Here is a 24,558-nt window from a genome sequence, read left to right as displayed (position 1 = left end):
AACTTCCCATCCCTAGTATTTGTCGTACCTCTGTTACATTTGCAGGTGTCGGCCATTCTAGTATTTTCATGATGTTCCTAGGGCATGGTTTTACTCCTTCCTTGCTAACAATATGACCCAAAAATTTCACCTCCTTTTGTAGTAAATGACATTTATCTGGCTTCAATTTTAATCCAGCATTTTGTATTCTTTGCAACACTTCTTCAAGTCGTAACATGTGTTCCTCAAAGTTTTCCCCAAAAACAATGATGTCATCAATGTAAATTAGACAGGTTTGCCATTGAAGTCCTTGAAGTACTAACTCAACTAGGCGTTGAAAAGTACCTGGGGCTCCGGTAAGTCCCATGGGCATAGTCTTGTATTCAAAGAGTCCATACTTGGTGACGAAAGCTGTCTTTGGAATGTCTTCACCCCTTACTGGAATTTGGTGATACCCTGAGGTAAGATCCAGTGTTGAGAAGGACTCTGCTCCAGCGACAGCATCCAAGCAATCTTGCACACGGGGTAAAGGAAAAGCATCTTTAACAGTTACTGCATTCAGTTGTCTGTAATCAACGCAAGGTCAAACCTGGCCATTCTTCTTTCTAACCAGCACAATGGGTGATGCCCAAGGTGAAGTTGATTTCTGTATTACTCCTTTATCCTCCAGTTCTTGTATTGCTTTCTTTTCATCTGCAGCAAAGGCCAATGGCACTCGTCTTGGGGGTTGTTTGACTGGTTTTGCATCTTTAGTGTCAATGTTGTGCTCAATTAGTGTTGTCAATCCTAAATCATTGTCATCTCTGGAGAATGTATTTGCAAACTTATTAAGTAAATTTGCTATCACTTTTGATTCTTGTGGGCCTTTTGTTGCAACAGTACTCTCATACAAATCTTGTAAGTGTTCTGGTACAATGCAGCTTTCAGTCCCAGCAGAGATATCTCTTTTTACATCCACTCTTTCGAAGTTACTCTTCATCCCACTAAGACATTGTCTTTCTGACTTCTGATTTTTGATTCTGCGGATTTGGCTAAAATTTCTGGTTTCTTCAGTATCTTCAGTGTCAAAGAGTGTCATTTGAATACCGTCATGTCTGTATGCTTGTCCAGTGCGTGTATCCTGTTTGATAGATACAGCTGTTGGGTATGAATTGAGTACTCTAAGTTTCTGAGTGACTTTATCTTTTGTGTCCACTAGGGCAGGAGCCACAATCAAGGAATATTTATCTGTAAAATTTTCACTTCGTTCAATCAGAAACTCATTTTGTTTTATAATTCCATCTTCTTCCTTCCTATCCACAAAAACATCTATTACTGCTTCACTATTTCCTGGTATGATGGAATTGTCTGCTGTTCTTACGTTTCTCACTGTATCATCATTAAGTCCAATCTGTATGCATGGTATTGCTACGCCATGAAGTTTAATTACCCCTTTGCTTAGCAAAATGTCGGCAGGTCCATCATTCTCATTTTACAGTATGTCTATTCCAAGAAGTCCTTCGTCTTCAATTTTGCAACTATAACCTCCCTGTCCAGTTTCAGTGGTCCCAATTCTAGATGAAATGTGGCTTTTCCCAATTCTTTTAACAGTGTCCCACCTGCTCCAGCCAAAGTTACAGACTTCTTTAACGGTGGACGTTTCTCCTCAGGTATTTGATTATAAACTCTGTCAGCAATAATGGTCTTTGTTGCACCCGTATCTGCAGTAAACATCAGTTTCACCCCTTCTATTGAACCCTTAATGTAAATTCCATCATACTTTGGGATGCGTCGTCTGATAAATTCTGGATTTATTTGATCATTATCTTCCATATGTGGGCCCTTGTCATATGGGGCTGCACTTAGGCCCGTGGAGCCAGCCCTATCTCATTTAAAGCATCAGAGTTGCAAGCAGTCGGAATGGTGACTGATTTCTCTTGAAGAGTGGGTTCTCCAGTTTGCATATTTGACCTCGGTCCATCAGCATAGAGTTTTGTATGCTTAAATCGGCAGTCTCTTGAAAAATGTCCCTGCTCCCCACAACTAAAACAGGTTAGATTGTGACCATTCCCCTCAGTTCTCCTCAGATAAGTTTGCATTTGTTGCCTGCCTCCCTTGTGTAGCAATGTGGACATATTGTTTTGCTGTATTCTCTTCAACCCATCTTCAATTTTCTTTATTTTATCAACTATCTGTTGTAGAATTTCTTTGTCTTGGGATTTATTCCCGCTAGATTCCTCACTTTCTATCGTGTCTTCTTTTCTTGTCTTTAGAGTGACAGGTCCACCCTTTACTGTATTCTGTGTTTTCTTCACACCATCATTCTTTACTGGTACCCGGTATACATGCTCACCTGTTCCGTACTCACCTTCCTCAATTAATTCACAATCATCATCTAAATCTGACTCAACTCCCTGTGGTGTAGTCCTTCTGGTCATCTTTTTAAATGTTCTATCTTGCGCAGATTCATGGACATTGGGACGTGTCTTGGTTTGCATAAAATTTACTACATGATACACTGCTTCATCAATGTCATTTGGTTCCTTGACATATTCTACCTGGAAACGTGCTCTGTCATCATACAGACCATCTAAAAATCTTCTAAGTAAATCTTCTCTTCTGGTTCTTGTGTCTCTGTTAGGATGTGCCTTGTCATACAGCCGCTTTAACTCTGCAGCATACTCCTCTGCAAGCTCTCCTGGTTTTTGCTTCCTTCTGCTGAATTGCCCAGCATAAGTCTTTGTTGTCTCCACAATACGATAGCGATTGTTCAGCTCATTCACTAGTGCTCTGAAATTTCCTAAGGTCTTTCTAGGAAGCTGACTGAATACAAAGTCCCCAGCCTGTCCATGCAGGCGTGGTAATAACTCGTCCAGTTTCTGCTCATCGGTCCAGTGTTGCCTATCAGCTATTGCTGTAAACCTGTTAATCCATACATTCCATGATTCTTTCCCAGTAAATGCAGGAAGTCGCACACTATGACTCCTTGCAGTTCTGAAACTTGTGGCCTGTCCCGTATTCAGACTAGATCTGGAAATGCCCGAACTATACCCTTCAACTTCAACATCACTCCCATCTGATGAACTCATAATATCATCAGCATTACCTTCGCTATCCTGTGACATTCGTGTCCTTGCCGAATGCACTTTTCTATTACTTCTTCTTGTCTCAATAACTGAATCTCGAGACTCCCCAGCTGGAGTATTTCCACAAGATGGTGACTGGGCCCTAGCCACCAACCCTTGTAATACATTCTCTATACTCCGCATTGTCCCAGATACCTCTTTCATAAACCCTTGCATTGCAGTACTTACTGCAGATACAACGCTTCCAGTCAGATCTGTAGAATTTTCCTTGGCCATTTCAGCATTTTCTCCAATAACATCAACTTGGTCAACACCATGTAGATTCCTCTGCCACTCTCTGGTGGCTGGCAACACCTGGACAGATGCATTTAATCTTCTTGACCTTCTCTCAGTAGCTTCACATGACCTGCTTGGCCCTGCATTATAATCAATATCAGTTGCCCTATTATCGTTTAAATCTTCATTTCTCATATGTGTCCTGTTGTCTTTTTCAGAGATGACATCCTCACCAAATTCACTGTGATCTTCAACTGCTGATTCCACTGGAAATCTGCATCCAGCATCCATTTCTACTTCACATGAGGACCCTTTGCCTTGGATCTAGTCCTGCTTGACAGTCAGTTGACTCATCCCCTGAGCTTTTTGATTGCTCCGTTTGCCCATGACAGATACAACAGCTCAAATTAAGGTGCAGTATACCCAGACTCGCTTGTTTGGAGCTCTGTATCAGCAAGATATCTCCAGCGGAACCTCCTCCTGAGGTACTTGCAACTTCTCTTGGACCTGGGTTTGAATCTCAGGATCTGTCTTCCACAATGGCAGATCCCACCGCTGCCACCAGACTTTGTAACGGCCAAGCTAGGTCCTGATAATCCTATCTTGGAGTATCGCACCAGGGATGAGTATGCTTCTTATCAGCTGACTGAGGAGGGGGAGAATGGAGTAAACTCGAACTCTTGATTTCTTTTCAACCATAACACAAGATGATTCATTTATTAAGAAACGGCGAATAAAGCCAGTTCATGACCATGACAGTCTTGTTGTTTTGTCCTAAACCAAAATATTATCATTGTTTGAAGGTACTGTATGGTATATGATAATTTCATGCAAGGTCAGGATACACATTTGCACTATGCTATTAGTTCATTATATTATTTCTTCTGATGAGTAAAGATTATATTAGAGTTACCATATGTGAATTTAGTTGCATTAAAGGTTACTACAGAAGAGAAACTATGATTTGATTGTAATCGTGAAATGTAAAAATCTGCAAGGAAAACACTTGCTTGACTTTACACTTCAACCTTCGCGTAATACTTATTTGAAGTGTATTGGTATAAATGGAAGTAAATTGGATATCAAGTCAGTGAGGAAAACACTCACAATGACTTTGACAACTAATACATTATAAAATAGAAACATAACTTACATTGTTTAGATTGCCAGCATAATCAAGTATTGTTGAATTGAATTTAGAATGTCAAGTCGGTGAGGAAAACACTCACAATGACTTAGACAACTAGTAAATTATAAAATAGACAAATAACTTGTGTTTTATAGATTGCTAGAATAATCAAGTATTGTTGAATTGAAGTTAGAATGTCAAGTCAGTGAGGAAAACACTCACAATGACTTAGACATTTTATTTCCCTAAGAACTTTGTTGGACCTATAATTTAAGAAAAAGGAATTATATATTTGTAATGTAGCAAAACTTTTCTGTATGTCTTTAGCTTCATAAAACTAATTAAATAAAGAAAATAAATAAAGAAATGAATAAAAGTACTGGTCTGTGAGGACAACACTCACTTGACCATATAACTGAATTTCAAATAACAAATGATAAAACAATATGTTGCTTGTAAAATAAATTAGAAATGACTAGAATGTGTATAAGTTGGAAGAGAGAAAGGAATTAAAAATAATAAAAAAATAACTTAAATAAAAATTGATTTGCACTTAAATAAACTTTATAAAAAATATTTACTGTCCAAAATATTGCCTAAAGTTACATAATTCTCTAATAAACTAAACAAAACAAAATAAAAAATAAAATAAAAAAAATAAAACACAATAACTGTGATGTACCTAGTTTGATGGCTGCTAGCTGACTGAACCCCCTCAAGCAGCCCACAAAGCCTTATATACTCCTGACAAACCCCACAAAACCCACAATACCCACAACGCCCACAAAACCCACAATACCCACAAAACCCACAACGCCCACAAAACCCACAATACCCACAAAACCCACAATACCCACAAAGCCCACAAAACCCACAATCCTTGTTGGAATGTTCAAACCATCATGCGCTAGTATTGCATGTGTATATTTAGTAAATTTTCACAGTGATTATTTATGGAAATTACCAGCGGGATATTTTACACATTGCTACATTGCGAATGAATTGCCATAAGTAAAAATAGAGAAAGAAAAAAAAAATTAAGTTTTGCATTTCGCGGCACATGCCGTGTTAGTCTGTCGCTATAGCAATGGTTCGGAAACCGTGTTATGCACTCTTACAATATTACCGAGGTAGACCGCATGAAAGGGTAGTCAACAGTTATATGTACCAAATAAACAAAGAAGAGGAAAAACAAACTTAAATGCAATGACGTATACAAATGAAACCCCAGGGACTATAAACACATTGAGTATGTAGTGTACAGTCTTAAGCTGTTAGCTAGAAATAGCCATTAATCGAATTATCAAGGATGCCAGCCGCCGGCATGATACTCCCTATTTTCGCTATCACAAAAACACGTAGACTATACCAGCTAACTATTAATCGACAAGTAAACAAAACACAGGATCCTAGAAAATAGTAATGTCAACTCATTTGAGCAATTCACTGCTAATGCACAGATTTATAATTTTAAAAAAAAATCTATACCGAATTGGACGGCTTGTATGAATTGTGTTTACCGCATGCATACCTCACTCCCTAAATGCCGGTTATTACAATATATATATATATATATATATATATATATATATATATATATATATATATATATATATATATCGCATTTCACTTTTGTGACGATACAGACGGTTTGCTCAATATTAAGATAGTTATGTTTTCTAAAATATATAGCATACATCATATACTTTTTTATTTCCAATTTGATTATGACAGCACTGTGCTGTTTAAAAATCTACTTGCAAACTTAATATATTTTTCATTTTAAAATTAATTAAGGAGGTGCCAAAGGAAGGATCCACACCAAGGAAACAAATACTTTAGGTAAGCGCTTACTCCGAACAATTTTCCAGGATGTAGGTGAGATGACAGGTATTGCTTTATTATTGTTTTAAGGCGAGTCAGTGCAAGATATCATAAGCTTAACAACAGTCAATAAAGAATAATGAATAATACATTTTTCGTACGAATTGATGACCATCTGCAGTTTTCTTGAGATGAACCCTGAAATGAATTCTGACAAAGAGAACTTTTCCTACCAAAGTATTATGTACTAATTTTCGACATACCCTGATCTATTTCCCTCTCACATATCTCTGTTATTGATTAAAGCCATCCTACATGGGGAATCTCTGATCCGATAATTTAGAAATTTAAAAAAAAATGCTTAACGACAACTAGCCTACACTGAATCAACTCGAAATGCACTGGAGAAGGGGGGTTCTCATTTATAGTTACTGTATTTATTCATTATTCTCTGAAATTTAGACCAAGTACGCTAGGAAATTAAAGGTAGGAGAGAGAGAGAGAGAGAGAGAGAGAGAGAGAATTTGCCTCAAACAAACAATCCCAAAATGAGTAAAACAGTAACATGAAACAAAATATGTTGTATTTTAATGGCCATCGCATTATATTTTTATGTATTTAAAATTTGTAGTTTTTCATCTTTGTTGGCACCTTAAAATTACTTGACCATAATTAAAGGTATATAATTGTACATTAGAAAGAATTAGAATGCGTTTATAATTTGAAGAACAAAAAGAAGATTTGTACAAGGATAGATATAAAAAGGTTTGCAAACATCCTAGATGTTTGAGAGACAGACAGACAGACAAACAGACAGAGGAACAGAGGGACAGACAGAGAGACAGACAGAAGGACAGACAGAGAGTGAAAGAGACTAACAATATTTTTACTCACGACTGAAGGATATGTGAACACTAAGTTTATTTTGCGATGATCATATGGTCATCTTTAAATTGCCGACATGTAACAAAATATCTCACAATTTCAATTTCAGGATGATTTGAGAGCACTTACATTGCCGACATGTATCAAAATATCTCACAATTCCAATTTCAGGATGATTTGAGAGCACTTACATTGCCGACATGTATCAAAATATCTCACAATTCCAATTTCAGGATGATTTGAGAGCACTTACATTGCCGACATATATCAAAATATCTCACAGTTCCAATTTCAGGATGATTTGAGAGCACTTACATTGCCGACATGTATCAAAATATCTCACAATTCCAATTTCAGGATGATTTGAGAGCACTTACATTTGTCCATTTAATTGTTAGCTGAGCAAGTAAGAATCGGTCTCCTGTAATTATCACGTAAACAACAGATCATAAATACCGCTTGTCAGTGCTACAATTTTGTAATATCCATCATATTATGAACGAAGTTCTTCTGTCGGTTAATCGTTACAGACGCATGCCGTTTATTTTTAAACACACCCGTCAAAGAAATGACATGAGTTTGTGTTATTAACAATTAAAACAGACTCACTCTAAAATTGACATCAAAACAAGCTTTGAAAAGCAGATTGTTTATGGTCAGAAATCTAAGAAACTGACTGAGGCTACTTAGGACATGAAAGTCGGTTAATTCCGGTGAATTCCGGGTACGCACACATATTGCGATTTTAATGTGTATATTCCTTATCCGTCAAAACTTGCTTTAAAAAGTAAATAATCACATTATCAAGTTTGCGCGAGAACATTTGAGACTTGATATTGGCTATAGGAAGGAAATGACACGTACAATAGATGAAATAAACTGTGGTCAGTTATCTTGAAAAATGTGATACATATAAACACTAAGTAAAGGGGCAGGTACATTATGTGCAGCGAGATTGCAGGGCAGAACATAAAGCATTATGAAATGAACATCGCAGTTTGACGGTAACAAAGCTCCAGTTGGGAAACTTTGCACTATTTTATTGTTAGTTTTGCCATTTGTGTTTATTTTGTTCATATTAACTTTCTTGGACGGTCAGCCAAAGGTAGGTTTGAGAAGTACTCAACCCAAGGGGATTAGTGCTATCCTATTTCAAGAGACTTACTATAACACGACCGCCCTAGTATTGACATTACAATAACTTTATATACATTGAATCTTTATACAGTGGTGTGGTACCTGTTTTTTTCAAGGAATTGTGTTATATGAACTTTAATCAAGAGATTTAGCCTTTGTCTTACTACAATGGAAACCATGGAGGAAAGAAATGTAATGACAAGATCTAAACTGAACCAGTACTTCAGAACTAGAGTAGAAGATAGACGACTACTTGTGCACCATCCACAAGGATGTCAGACTTTGGATTTTGAAGGAGCCACACAAGCACCAAGACAAGCGGAAATACTGATGGCATTACATGTCATGGGAGCAGAGATCGGGAAGATAGATGCGCTTCAAAAATGGAGGACTGAACAAATATGTGATATACACAAAAGATCGAACTCCGTTATTAGAAATGACAGAAATGGAAATAGAAGGAATGAGAGTAGTGGTAATGGAGACAGAACCCTTTACAAAGAATATCGAGCCTAAGTTAACAGAGATTCATATTGTGGGACTTCCAATCGAAGTGGATACAGATCAACTTGTTCTAAAAGTTGAAAAGAAATTCGGAGCGAAGGTTGTAACCCACAAGATGGCAACAATTTGGGGTTTTGCGCCGATCAAATCCGGAAACAGAATTATTTATGTGCAAAAAGAAGATGCAAAGAAAATACCCCTTTTTTCTATGTCATGGGTTCAAACTCAGAAGCTGGTATAGAGGAGCAGAGCAAGATCGGAGATGCCCCAGATGTTTTCAAACGGGACACGAACCACGTGATTGCCCAGGCGTAGAACAAACAGCGCAAGGCACAACCAACAGGGATACGTACGCAAGTAGGGTGGCAGCTGCACCACTAAATCGTAACATGCAAGAACCCGATCCGATACTAAAACTCATAAAAGAAGTCAGAACTGAAAAAGAGCAAAATAAGGAAGTAACGGGAAGCTCACTCGCGAATATGGACCTAACAGAAATAAGGGATAAAGAATCAATCAACACCGGAGTGGCATAAAGTACTTAGCCCAAACAAATCGGGACCTTCAAAAACCCCAAACAACAAAGAGGGACTAACGTTGAGAAATAGGTACGGATGCCTATCAGAGGAAGAGGAACAGGACAACCATACTGGGAATGACATAATAGGAATTCAACCTCTAACATCCACGCCCATACCAAAGTTGAGAATAAAATGAAAAGCAGCCACAGGACCAGAATCACCCCAGGAGGGCGAAACAGGAAGAAATGAAGATTATACAATAGAAGAAACGAAAAATGTGACAGAGAGGAAGAAAACCATAACCAAAAAGAAAAGGGAGGAAGCAATCGAAGAAGAAACAATAGTAACAATGGAAACAGAAACAGAAAATGAAACTAGATTTGAACAGGAAAATGACAAATAAACTGGAAATGATTATGATTATGAAACAGGACGTGAATACGAGAGTGAGACGGATGAAATGCAAAGAAAAGAAATGGAAGACAATACGACAGAGAACAAGACTGAACAAGCAAGCAAAGGAAATACAAATTCAACAGAAGAAACCCCACCCACCCTTTTGACGGGGGGGGGTTGACTCTGAAGCCAGTGCCCCCGTTGAATAAAAGTCTAAACATTTATTATGAATAAAAATCAGAAGAAAATCAAGTGGCAACCATAAATGCGGCAACCTGGAGGCAACCAGAAATGGAAGAAACGAACTTCCAAGTATACTCAATAAATGTAAATGGAATAAATATAGAAAAACTTGCCAAATTCAATAAAGACCTAAATTATGATATTCTTTGTTTTTTACAAGAAACCCATAATGGTCTTAAAAATGATGTGATATCTTTTTGTGAAAGTCACTTAAATGGAATTCTGTTGAAAAATGATTTTGAGGGGAATGATGTGAAAGGGGGTGGGGTGGGGTGGCAACAATAATTAAAAATAAACCAGGAATCCAACGGAAGAGAAAAGAAGAGGGTAAAGATTTTAAAGGGAGACTACTACATGTCAAAATTGGGAAAATACATTTTATTAACCTCTGTATGCCTTCCAACAAATATCCAAGACAGGAATTTATTAGAAATCTATCAAAATATCTATAAAGATATACAGTGGAAGACGTAATATTAGGAGGGGACTATAACTGGGTAGAGGATAATATAGATAGGGAGGGGGAACTAACAACCAATGATATAAGATTTAAGATAGAAATGGAAAACTTCATAAATAGGCATACATCTAAAGATGTATACCGGCAGTTAATATACTTAGGAAACAATATACATATGAATATAAAATAAACAAAGGGAGTAGAATAGATAAATTCTTGTGTACAAACTTTAACGAAGAAACACACAAAGAGGCAGGAATTATTGATTTTAAGATCTCTGATCACGAACTTATATACATGACAGTAAATTTTAAAGCTAAAAAGAACTGGGGAAAAGGGGGCTGGAAATTTAACAATAAGTTATTGGAGGATCCAAATTTTATAAACGAAATTAAAAATGAATTAAAAAGGTTTACTGAAAGAGGAAACATGGATATTATTAGAGATCAGGATAAGTTTAAATTAAAAATAAAAAGTATAGCTATTGAAACTTCAAATATCAGAAGTAAACAATTTAAAATGGAGAAAGAGGAAAGTGAACGGCAGTTAAAGAGGGAAAACACAGCAGATATGGAAAAAAAAACTAAACGATAGACCAAACAAAATAATAGAAGAAAACATCAGGGGTAAAGAAATGAGAGCGGGAAAATTCACACATATATAGAAAAGCGGAAGGGCTTTTTAAGCGAGAAGAAATTAGGAGGGGGAGAAAAAATTATGGAGACCTTGAGAATTAATGGGGCAAAAACTACTGATAAAAATAAAATACTCAAATACATTGAGGAATACTACACCCAAATATATACATCTCAAAAAATTGAAGACTACAAAATTGATGACTATCTAAAAAATATTCAGTGCCAGAGGATATCATCAGCACATAAAGACTTATGTGATGAGTTCATCTCGCAAAAAGAAATAGTGGAAAGTATCCGAACCCTCAGCAAAGGAAAATCCCCAGGTGGAGATGGACTCACCACGGACTTCTATGCGAAATTCTGTGGTGAGTTGTCGCTCATCTTAGAATAGTTGTATAATAATATTTTACTTAGAAATTATGTCATGACAGAGAGTATGAGGGAAGGGATCATAACACTACTGTATAAAGGAGAGGGGGATAGGGAAGATCTTAAAAATTGGAGGCCCATCTCCAGCCGAAATACGGACTATAAAATAAAAAGCAATAATTTTAGCGAATAGGATAAAAAAGGAAATGGGGAAAATAATAAATATAAATCAAACATGTGGTCCCAAAGGCAGAGACATATAAAATAATATATTAAATATAAAAACACTTATTGAACATATAAATGATAGTGGACAAAAAGCTGCTATGGTACTTTTTGACCAAGAAAAAGCTTTGATAGATTAGAACACAACTATATACAAAATGTCTTAGAGAAATTTGGCTTTGGAAACAGATTTCAAATATGGACCAAAATCCTGTACAAAAAATAACTTCAAGAGGGCAGGTGAATGGAGCAAAGACGGGTAAATTGGATATTAAAAGATCGGTGAGGCAAGGCTGCCCACTATCTATGCTATGATATGTAATAGCAATTGAAATACTAAGCATGAGCATTGAACTAAATAAAGATATTGAAGGTATTAAAATACCGAATATAAAAGAAGTGAAAATGTTACAACACGCCGACGACTGTACAAACTTTATAAAGGATCATAACTCCTTTAAACACCTGATCCAAGAATTTGACAAATTTAGCAAAGCATCAGGATCACAGATTAATCATGAGAAAACGGAAATACTCAAAACAGGAAACTGGAGAGGAAACCACCCAGGTTTACCCCACATTTAATCAAGAAAAAGGTCAAAGTTTTGGGAGTCAATTTTGGAGAAAAAGAAGAGAAGGAAAACTGCAGACAAATAAGAGAAGCAATCGAACAGAATGTGAAAATCTGGGCACTAACGCCACTATGCCTAATGGAGAGAGTACAAGTAGCGAAAACATACATGTACGCCCATATTAATTATATCTTAAAATCTATAGATATTAGTAACAAAGCATTAAGCACAATAGAAAATAATATAATAGACTACATTTGGGATTTTAAACTTCATTGCATTAATAAAGAAACACTATATAAAGCTAAAGAAAGGGGAGGGGTAGGACTCCCCAGCCGTATACTACTTAAAGCAGGCAATATTTTAAATAGATTTAAGAGGCTAAGGGTAGAACCGAAGAGTCCATGGGAAGGTATTTACATATGCCGTTATGGATTCTCCATAAGAAATAGGGACGGTATTTACAAAAATAATAAATTAATAAAACTATTAGAAATTCCAAGAACATTCAAAAACATAAAAATATTAATAATAAAATATAGAGATAAAAAAGAACTATGGAATAAAGAAGAAACCTTAACATATAACTGGATAAGGGAGGACGTAACAAAAATTATTAAAAGCACGGCAGAAAAAGAAAATTTATACGTTAACTGGGACAGAGCATGGGGGCACTGGATGAAACTAGGCTCCCTTAAAATTCAAAGCCTCTGCTTCAAATACATGCACAATGCATGGTTGACAGGCGAGGCTGCAGTGAGACGGTGCATGGTCAGAGTACCGCCAAAATGTCCACTGTGTAAAATAGGCCCATTTTCTAAATTCCATGTGATAATGCAATGTGAAAAAACAAAAATTAATAAGGAAAAGGTAATACCTGAAATAAACAAAACAGATAAATATAAAAAAACAAAGCATTTTATATCTTGATGGGAATTTGACTGAAAATACACTATATAAAATTACTGACTAAATCGTTACAACAGTGAGGGCCTGTGGCCAAATAATAGTCATAGGGAAATAAACTAGAGTGAGAGGCATATGAAATGATAACTACCAACGGTAGTTACCCCAATGGGACATTACTCCTGCCTACTCTTGATAAATAATAGTAGAACGTATACCTCTCCATTTATACTTAAGCAAATGTATATTGAATACTAATACCTTTCTTTCATCTTTGAGAATTATTGGAACGAAACACGGACAGAGACCTACACTCACATTGAGCTAGGAAGGAAGGAACAGACATGCGACATGGTCCGGAAAAGTAGACATACAACACAATAGAAACCAATCTATACTAACACCTATACTGTCACTCAACTGTATAGGAAATACAAATTTTGGCTACCCTTTTCGGAAACATAATAAATAAATAAAGGTAGCCTTGTTCGAGAGAGTGAAGTAAAAAAAAATTAAGTAAATATGGAGCTCTCTCGAACACAGCTGACCTCAGCAGAATATAGATTTGCGAAGAACGACACACACATAGCACACACTAAAACAATAGGTTTTTTTTCTTCCTAAAAATATTATTACACCGTTACTTCGCCCAAAATTCAAATTTCTTATTCTAAAAACTTGGAAATATAAATATGTACAAAATCTAGAAGATCCATGTTATAAGGATCGCAGGACAACTAGGGAAGAATTCGATATAGACGGCTGTCCCAACACGAACACAGCTATAGCATGAACAAACCATACAGCACATTCACACATAGCAAACACGGGACGTAGGCGACCTTTAGCCAAGGTAACAAAGATACTAGGAGAGTGACTCCGAGTCAGGTGATCGAAACCGACTCGGAAGAACAATCCTATAGAATACACTAGGAAATAAATACCCTGTCAAAAATTAGTTTAAAATTTTTGATCGAAATTCTGTTTAAATTAAAAAACAATTTAACATATCTGGGGGACTCAGTGAACCATAAAAACACTTTTATTCTTAGGCGGGGGGGGGGGGGGGGGCATTTGTCCGGTGCCTCCCCCCCAAAAAAAGAAAAAAAGAACAGAGCTAGTGTTTTATTCATTTTACTCAGACTACCGATATTCAATAAAACCTTGTATATTGCATCTCTCTAGCAATGTTTGGACTTGCCCGTGGGCAAGTTTCTTTCAAACTTGAACTTGCCTGAATCGAATGTGAACTTGTCCTGGTGTCGGGAAAGTGGATTTATAAATCCCCGTGTGTGTGTGTGTGTGTGTGTGTGTGGAAGCGTGCATGCGTGCGTGGGTGCGTGTGTCTTATCGATTCTTAACACAACACTAATCAGTAGAGCATAGTTTTCATATTCATATTAATATATGTATTAATAAGCGTACGAAACGTGATTTAGCCATTATGTCATGTCATTAGTAAATTATTTGCTCGCCAAAACCACGAGATCAACAGGAGAGTGGGCTTTGCTTAAAGGGCATATTTAGGCGAAGTGACAAACTCGAGAGTAAACAGTCGACTACTAAACTATTTAAATGGTAAAAAGGTTTTCTAATCTACATTGGTGTGAATCAACGCTGTGTCAAGCAAAATGTAGTAATATCACCGTTTACCGATTTCTTTTACCCATAAAATTCACAATTAATTGGGCCTGTCTGTCTCTGTGTGTCTGCCTGTCTGTCTGTCTGTCTCTCTGTCTCTGGGTATAAGTGGATGTGTCCTACCGTTATCAAAAGGCAATTCACCTCCCTTGATTTCATTTACTGAAACTCCGGCTGCCGCATTAAGTCTGTAGATAACAACCAACATATTAGCGCATCCTGAAATAAAAATTATAAATTGAAATCTCGTGTGATTTTTTTTACTAACGCGTTTGTTTAAAACTATGAGTACTAAGACATATTTTGTCTGTGCAAGAAATTACCCAGACAAAGTGGGTTTTACAATACACACACGATCTAAAGTTACATTTCATATATCATATTACCCTTTCAAGCCTGATGCACGTGCCACTTCGGTTCGAAATGCAGAAGCGATCAAGAACTATGAAACGTGGACACGTGACTCGTGATGCGGATACCCATGTAGATGGCAGGACAACTACACGCAGTCTTGGTACGATAAACAAACATTACTCTCCTCTTTCGAAACATATATACACAAAACTGTATTTGTCTTTTGTTCTGAGTCGGCGGCCGAGACGTATTCATATGCAATATCAAACGAGTTCTATCCCCAGACTCAGTACAAAACACGAACGCAGTTTTGTTTTCATTACATACCCTCTTTTTATGCTTTCTAAATAGTTGTTGCTTTAATAGCATGAGTGAAATACAACTCAAAAGAATATCAACGACATTTTTTGTAAAAACGACGTGAAACGAAAGCGAGGAATATTAGACGGCGCTGTTTGTACGTTGAGTAACTAAAAATATATTAATAAACAAAACGAAGGACTGTTCCGGTTGCCTAGTGGTTAGAGCGTCCGCTTCGGATGCTGGAGGTCGCAGAGTAGAGCCCCTGCTGAGTAATACCAAAGGCTGATAAAAAAGCTACCTCACTTGGCTCTCAGCACTAAGAGGTTAGTGTTCTTACTGGTCGACCTAGTGTGACTGGTTATGATATCATGCTATATGTCTATGACATGATGCCCCAGTGCTAGACATCACTTTCAACTGCCACACTGCAGACTGATATGACTGAAAAACTGTTAAAGCTACATTAAAAATACAACATCACGGTAAGGAAAATAGTATTGTAAAATCAAATAGGCTTTATACCATCCAATCGTCTTTTAACGCCATGTACATTTTAACACAATGTTTAAGACGTCGACACCTTTTCAAGGGATGAAATCAAGGTGTATCTGCTCGATGCGAACAAACTCCAAAGGGCACATTTTTGCCATTGTTTTTTCTCAGACTGATATTTGCAAATTCTCTGAACAGAATCAACATGGGCAGTCCAAGACTGGATCTAAATGTATTCACAGAATGTAAACAATCCGCGCAGAGTGCTGTTTCTACCGTAATTTGCCATCCTATAATATGAAAACTCTCTATGCAAATACAGTGGTTGCAGACCAGATATATATGATAAGCCCACTCCGCAGAAACAAGGAAATAAAGAGAAAAAGAAAAAGAAAGATAGCATTTTATTTATCATTCATTCCTTTATAATATCCATAACATAAAGTAATCTGTTTCTAATTTTCCACTTACTTCAGTCCCCAGTCGATTGTCTGATAATTGCCTATGAAAAAGCCATTAATGCAGGATGTTCCTAGATAGTAGTCACTCATAAAACAGCCTCTAATTATGTAATTGTTTCAATCCTTTCAACGCATAACGTAATACTTCTCGGTACCACGGTCGCTCTGTGATTAGCGTGCCGAACTCACGACCGCAAGGATGCGGGTTCGAACCCTACCATCGAACAAGTGTTGGAAAGCTACAGTGTTGTGCCCTTAGGCAAAACATTTTACTCCAGTTGGTTCGTCACTAAATAACCTAAATATTTGCTGTGCCGTAAAGCATTAAACCAAAACTGAATATATACAATGTACAAACACTGTAAAGTCACACGCATGATCTATGCTCAGTTAGGACCAAACGTGGGTTTGTTTCTGTGCGAACTGCACACAACTGCGCTGCTCTGGTCTTCCCTACGAAATGAATCATTTCCAACTCTACTCCTCCTAAGAACCAAACAACAATTTCGACGGTTAGAGCAAATTTATAGATATGTATCTATTTCCTGTTAAATTCAAATCCGTCGTCTTTTTCCACGGTAAACAACACATAACCATTCATGTACAGTATGTTTCCTCTTCCATCTCAAATCACAAATAAAATCCAAACTTAGCACTAGGCAAGCATTTATAATGAAGTATGTATAATGAAGTATGTAAGTTTTTGTTTCATCTGCAGTGCGTTCTATTGTTCTTGTACAAGATGAAACCACAGTGGAATAAGCTTTTTCGCCCTACTCGCTTAGAACCTATCTATTAACTTCAAAATCACTATCAAGTTTCACATTATAGCAGCGTGGAAACCTGTCTTCAATAACTTCGAAGGCAGGCTTAACGATTAAGCACCAGTTCAAAAATCAATTAAGATTTGCGGAGTTACATCCCTTGTCATAATAAGTTTCAATACAGTATTAAACAATCCTTTTTTGCACAATATTTGCATCAGCGCAGCTCTGATAAGCTGCATGTTTTCTGTATCACATATGGTCGTTTGTAACTGATGGGAGCTGACAATGATTTGTAAAGAAGACAAGCGCAGTATCTAGATAATTAAGACGCATTTTTACAGCCCATATTATGATAAGATCTTGCACTCTAAAACAACATACTGGGTACTCGTTCTGGTAATTAGAATAATACATTATTCTGAAATAACTTATATGGAGTGCACCAAAGGTAAATTTGTATTTGCCTGAAGACCATTCCAATTTATGTCGACAGCGACTCTTTGATTAAAAATGCATGTCAACCAATGAAAAAGACGTTTACTGCATGAAAACACCTATCTGATTGGCTGTGGGTTGAAACTGAATCTCGTACATAAGCTTACTCAGTTTCAGGAGCTTCCTAATCTTCTGTTTTGAAAAGTAAATGCATTATTTAAATGTCAGTTTCCGACCATTTTATAGACTAATGATCGAAATAATAAGACTCGTCAAGTGTCTGCTAATAGGTGCTTAGACCGTCAAATAGCAAATAATGGATAATGACAGGTGTAACACACACACACACATATGTATATATATATATATATATATATATATATATATATATATATATATATATATATATATATATATATATATGTGTGTGTGTGTGTGTGTGTGTGTGTGTTTGTGTGTGAGTGTGTGTGTATGTCTGTATGTATGTATGTATATATATATATATATATATATATATATATATATATATATATATATATATATATATATATATATATATATATATATATATATATGCATGTTCTCGTGGAACGACAAAATGACAGCAAGCAGACGTGGGGGGCAGCCGATCTTCTGCAGGAGTCTGAAGAGTCCACTCCAACTAACCATGTCAAACGCCTTCGTCAGGTCTATGAAGGCAATGTAGAGGGGCATCTGCTGCTCGCGACACTTCTCCTGCAGCTGACGTAGTGAGAAGATCATGTCTACAGTTGACCTGCCGGCTCGAAATCCACACTGGGACTCTGGGTAGACGCGGGAGGCTAGGATATGCAAGCGCGCCAAGGCAACACGGGCGAAAGCCTTTCCGACGATGCTGAGGAGGGAGATGCCCCAATAGTTGTTGCAGCTGCTACGGTCTCCTTTGTTTTTGCACAAAGTGACGATGTTGGCGTCACGCATGTCCTGTGGGATGTATCCCTGTTCCCAGCAAAGGCAGAGGAGTGTGTGTAGGGGCTGGAGCAGTGCTGGTTTTCCGCTCTTGAGGACTTCAGGCGGAATGCCGTCGCTTCCAGGAGCCTTCCCAAAGGCAAGGCAATCGATGGCTTTTCCGAGCTCTTCCAGGGTGGGCTGTGTGTCTAGCTCCTCCATGACAGGCAGGTCTGGAATGGCGTCCAGGGCAGTTCCAGTGACATTGTTTTGGGTTGCATATAGCTCGAGATAGTGCTCAACCCATTGCTGCAGTTGTTTCCCCTGGTCTGTGATGACTTCGCCCGTCTTGGACTTGAGGGGAGGCGGTCTTGTAGCTGGGGGGGGGGGGCCTGTCGCCTTTTTGATACCCTCATACATTCCTCTTGTATCCCCGATGTCATCAGCTGTCTGTATACTGTTGCAAAGGTTCAGCCAGTAGGTGCTGGCACAGCGGCGGGCGGTCTTCTGGGCGTTATTCCTTGCAATCCTGAGGGCTTGTAGTGTTCTGGGGCTAGGTGCAGCCTTGTATGCCAGGAGGGCTTTCCTCTTTGCCTCAGTCACAGGTTCCATCTCCTCCCAGTTTGCCTCATATTAGTCGACATTCTTTCGCTCCCTCTTCCCGTAAGCTGTGATGGCTGAATTGTACACAGAGTCACGGATATGGGACCACATGGAGTCAATGGTGTCATCAGGTGTCACTTTGGTGAGGGCTTCCTTCAGTTTGCTGATGAACTGCTGTGTTTTCTCTGGGTTGCTTGCACAGCAGGTGTTGATACGTGGGTGACCCCTCTTTTTGGCGTGGTGCAGCTTCTTGGGTAATATTCGCACCTTGCTGGCCACGAGGGAATGGTCCGTGTCACAATCGGCACTGTGGTATCTGCGGGTAAGGAGGACACTGGCCAGTTCTGCACGCCTGGTGATGACGAGGTCTAGGTGGTGCCAGTGGCGTGAACGTGGGTGTCTCCACGACACCTGGTGGATCTCCTTGCATTTGAAGAAAGTGTTGGTCACACATAGGCTGTGGGAGCAGCACATCTGCAGCAGTCGCTAACCATTCTCGTTGATCTTGCCCCTTCCGTAAAAGCCGAGAGAGGTGGACCAGGCCTCATGGTCAGCTCCCAATCTAGCATTGAAGTCTCCTAGTAAGTAAAGGCTTTCATTGTTGGGGATACTGGATATTGCCTGATCCAGAGCCTCATAAAACTTGTTTTTCTTCTCGTAGGTGGAGCAGAGGGTACACGCTGAAGATGTTGACCGGGCCTAAGGATGTTGACAGCCGGAGGGCAAGGATTCTCTCAGTATCTGATGATGGAGGTTCAATGAAGGCGATTAGCGTGTTCTTGAGGCAAAGCCTACACCATGCTGCCTAGGTTCATCCAAGGGCTTCCCCTGCCAAAAGAATGTGTAATTGGCTTCCCTGATGGTGCCGCTGTCAGCCAGTCGGGTATTCTGGAGGCAGGCAATGTCGATGTTCAGTCGGGAGAGTTCTCTGTCAATGACGGCAGTCTTCCGTGCATCGTCGATCTGCTGTAGGTCAGTGGTCAATCCAGGACACATGGTCCTGATGTTCCAGGTTGCAAAACGAAGAGTTGGAGTCTTTTTATTTCTTCTTTTAGTCTTTCCTGGTGCAGAGTTTTGTGGCCCACTTGTCGAGATGGTTCTCTAAGCTCCACGCACCCAGCGAAGCAGGCAGGCCATGGCGGGCAGCACCTTACTGACTGGGGGCTGCCCAGCTTGAGGCGGGCGGTAGCTGTCCAGTGAGACCTGGTGATCTCTCCCACCGTCAGAAGTAACCCCTGGCGCCAAGCTCTACGCCAATCGAGCTTTGACTTAGAACCGGTAAACTCAGAGGCGTAGCTATGATATTTTGCGCCCGGGGACGAACTATAAAATTGGCGCCCCAGCCCCCTCCCCGTTTAATCATATTTTTGAATATTACCCTTGTTTACTTATTATAATGTAACGTTGTAAGCCTCATTTTGGCGCCCCTGTACCTTGGCGCCCGGGGACATATGTACCCCCCTGCCCCCCCCCCCCCCAGCTACACCTCTGGGTAAACTGCTACTTCTCGTGTTGTGCCGACGCCGTACGACAACGCTGGAGTGTCCTCTCCAGTGGAGCTATGAAGCCTGGGCAGGGTGGTATGGAGAATCAGCTGTTGCCCATACAGCAGATCCCCCCTCTCCACGCAGCTGGTGTGCCCAAGGGAACGACGAATGCCGATACAACTTGGCACCAACGGCGTCGCAGGAGTTGCCGGAATGACGTTGAAGTCAATATCATACCGCCTTAGGGACTCAATCTATGGGTTTTCTGTCGGCGTTTACTCCCTTAGCCTTTCCTATGAGTGGCTATTGCCACAAGGCAGCAGAGGTTTGGAATCGGAGTTTTCCTTCTCCTAGATGAGCTACCATCCAAGGTTTACGAGTCCCATCTACCCGAAGCAACTGGTTTTAAGGCGCCAGTGGGCCGCCTTCACCCCTTCTCCTGTTAGTAGAAAACATGGTCTGCCGGGCTTCAAATCTAAACCACTCGCGAAGGCCAGGGGCTGGATTTTAGTTGACAGAGGCAGTAAGAGACGCAGGCCGTATGGGGCATTTTGGAGGATTGGGGCGCTTGTCTCCCACTCCCACCCCGGGCAATGTCAACCTTAGACCACAACATCTGATGCATTCCCAGTCATTAGCGGAGTCAAACAAGGCTGTGTCCTTGCCCCGACGCTCTTTGCCATCTTCTTCTCCATGCTTCTCCAGTACGCATTCAAGGACTGCAACGAGGGAGTGTACATCCATACCAGGGCTGACGGCAAGCTGTTCAACATCGCCCGTCTCCGTGCTAAGACTAAAGTCACAGAGGTACTCATCCGTGAATTGCTCTTTGCCGACGATGCAGCCTTGACATCACACACGAAGATGCACTTCAGCAGCTGGTATGCCGCCTCTCCCATGCATGTAAGGAATTTGGACTGACCATCAGTTTGAAGAAAACGAATGTCATGGCACAGGACACAGACTCCCCTCCCTCTGTCTCCATCGATGGGTACAATTTGGAAGTTGTCGAGAACTTCACATACCTCGGGTCTAACATCTCCAGCTCACTCTCCATTGATTCTGAGGTGAGCGGCAGGATTGCCAAGGCAGCAGCAGTGATGGTCAGACTTAACCAGAGGGTCTGGAACAACCCCAACCTCACAGAGAAGACCAAACTGCGTGTCTACCAAGCCTGCGTGCTCAGCTCACTTCTCTACAGCAGCGAAACATGGACCTCCTATGCAAGACACGAGAGGAAACTCAACAGCTTCCACCTGAGATGTCTGCGCCGCATTCTGCACATCCAGTGGCAGGACAAAGTACCCAACACAGAGGTTCTAGAACGCGCCAACATGAACAGCATGTTCTCCATACTCAGCGAGAGGCGCCTTCGCTGGCTTGGCCATGTCAAGAGAATGGACCCAGGTCGCATTCCCAAGGACCTGTTATATGGGGGTTTAGCAGAAGGTGCATGACCAACTGGACGACCACATCTGCGCTACAAAGATGTTTGCAAGAAGGATATGAAGAGAGCAAACATCAATGTCAACGACTGGGAGAGCTGTGCAAACATCCGTTCCAGCTGGCGTCTAGCTGTCAGGCAGGGAGTTCAAAACGCAGATGAAAAGAGAAGAATAAAACAAGCTGAAAAGAGAGCTAAAAAGAAGGATAAGCAAAAGCGTACTTTGGAGCTACGCCATCGTCTACCGTAGACGGACGGATGCCAAGAGATTATATATATATATATATATATATATATATATATATATATATATATATATATATATATATATATATATATATATATATATATATATATATATATGTGTGTGTGTGTGTGTGTGTGTGTGTGTATATACACACACACACACACATACATACATATATATATATATATATATATATATATATATATATATATATATATATATATATATATATATATATATATATATATATACACACACACACATATATATACACCTATATATATATACACATATATACATACAAACATATATATATATATATATATATATATATATATATATATATATATATATATATATATATATATATATATATATATATACATCTATATATATGTAGATATATATAGATAGATAAAGAGAGAGAGAGATATTCAGATGGATAGAAATGAGTTTATAGACTGTAAATAGTCAAACAAATGAATAGTAAGATGGATTCATAGAAAGACAGACAAATACATAGATACAGGCATGCATGAATGCATACATGCATCGATCCATCTATACATACATACATACATACATACATACATACATACATGTACATGGACCGCTCCGGTGGCCTAGTGGTTAAAGCGTCCGCTTTGGTCGTAAGTTGGAAATCAGGTGTTTCACTGCAAGATTTTTGCTCGTTTTACTAACAGCCGCCTCGCTTGGCGGTCAGCATTAAGAGGTTAGTGTTAGGACTGGTTGGCCTGGTGTCAAGATAATGTGACCGGGTGGGACATCATGCTACATGTCTGCGGAATGATGCCCCAGTGCTAGATATCACTATAAACTGTCACACTGCAAACATCATATCGAAATGACTGAATTTTTTTAAAGCTACGTTAAAAATCCAAATCACACACACACACGCAAACGCATTCATACATACATACATACATACATACATACATAAATACACATCCATCCATCCATCCACCCACCCACACCCACAGACACACACACACACACACACACACACACACACACACATACTGTCACGGAACTGATATATGATGACTATATGCTCGGGTTTCGTTAGCGCTTACAGGTTGCCCGATGGTGGTTTATTTTTGTCTTTCTTTTTTTCAAAATACTCAGTTCCTTTCAGCCAATGTTGCACGAGCAAATATATTGCAGTGAAAGACGATCTGCACCATAACCAGGGTACTTCCTGAATTATGTCTGACTGTACTATCACAAACCAACTAGTTTTGTCAGGAAGCTGTCCACAACTTGAAATGCTTCCTGAACAAATAAAAAGTCAGGAAAGCAACATATCTTACAGCGGGCAATACCCAACCAAACCAGGTGCTGATTCTGCGTTGAAAAAGACATACACCAATAACCTTCCCGAAAGCAATCTTCAGCTGCAGACGTATGTGAAATATAATTCGTTTTGCTATCCGTTCATCATAGGCGTCCATAAATAAGGGCATAAGAGGGAGGGCACTTGGACCCCCTTCGGGTTTTCATCTCAAAACATGTTTTGTCCTATGCCCGTAAAACTTAATAGCTGACCACTACATTCTCAACCGTCCCCACCCCCTTTCCGGAAAATAATTCTTCAGGCGTTACTGATCCATGATGAGGTAGAATTTGTTGATATATTGGATATTGAATTATTTATTCTACATTTTACAGATTGTAATCTTGTGCTACTTGTTTAGACTCTAATAAACAGTAACAATAGAGAGAGAGAGAGAAAACAAGAAGCTTTGAAAAATATAACAAATAATGTATTTCCCTAGAAAAAAACACTAATCCAAAAAAAAAGAAGAAATTAAGGTTTTAAGAATCATATCCAAAAATATTCCGTGAATAATCCACGAAACAAATTTAGAAGTCCTAGCAATGAAATGTTCTAATGAATTCAAGTTTGAGTCCCAACGAAAAATCTAAAATGAAGGCGATGACGTATACTGTAGTCAGTATAGTGGTGATGTTTGCAGTCTTTTGTGAACCACAGAAAATAACATTCCGGTGTTTGAAGTAAGAACAAAATTTAAATAAATGTCCTTGTCCAAGAATTTTGTATGAGTACTCAAATATGTCCAAGAAAAAGAATTATCCTTTAGAATCCAAATAATTTAAATAAAAATTATAAACAACTCTAAACTGCCACAACAGACACTTTCAGTGTAATGAAAAAAGACCAACTCAGAGATCTTTCTTTAAGCATCATTATTAAACAAAATAATGCGCAAATTCAGAAAGCTCATA

General features: G+C 39.0%; 2 protein-coding genes across 4 annotated transcripts in view; both read right to left on the bottom strand.

The window, feature by feature from the left end:
* LOC149776002 (calcitonin gene-related peptide type 1 receptor-like) overlaps positions 1–24,558 on the bottom strand; it is a 229,836-nt gene that overhangs the window by 102,107 nt on the left and 103,171 nt on the right. For 2 of the 3 annotated variants that reach the window (XM_089941462.1, XM_089941461.1), the window contains exon 2: positions 14,894–14,989. The exons of the other annotated variant lie outside the window; for it this stretch is intronic. The gene's annotated coding sequence lies outside the window, so the exon portion shown is untranslated. The remainder of the gene's footprint in view (positions 1–14,893; positions 14,990–24,558) is intronic. 3 annotated transcript variants of the gene reach the window in all.
* Positions 1,531–3,530, bottom strand: LOC149776003 (uncharacterized). The gene has a single exon (XM_089942201.1). The coding sequence runs from the start codon at positions 3,513–3,515 to the stop codon at positions 1,821–1,823; it is 1,695 nt and encodes a 564-aa protein (XP_089798327.1). The 5' UTR covers positions 3,516–3,530; the 3' UTR covers positions 1,531–1,820.

This window comes from Sinohyriopsis cumingii, chromosome 18, assembly GCF_028554795.1.
Source record: "Sinohyriopsis cumingii isolate HCF-2022 chromosome 18, ASM2855479v2, whole genome shotgun sequence".
Lineage (NCBI taxonomy): Eukaryota > Metazoa > Mollusca > Bivalvia > Unionida > Unionidae > Sinohyriopsis > Sinohyriopsis cumingii.
This window is presented reverse-complemented; position numbering and strand designations above follow the sequence as displayed.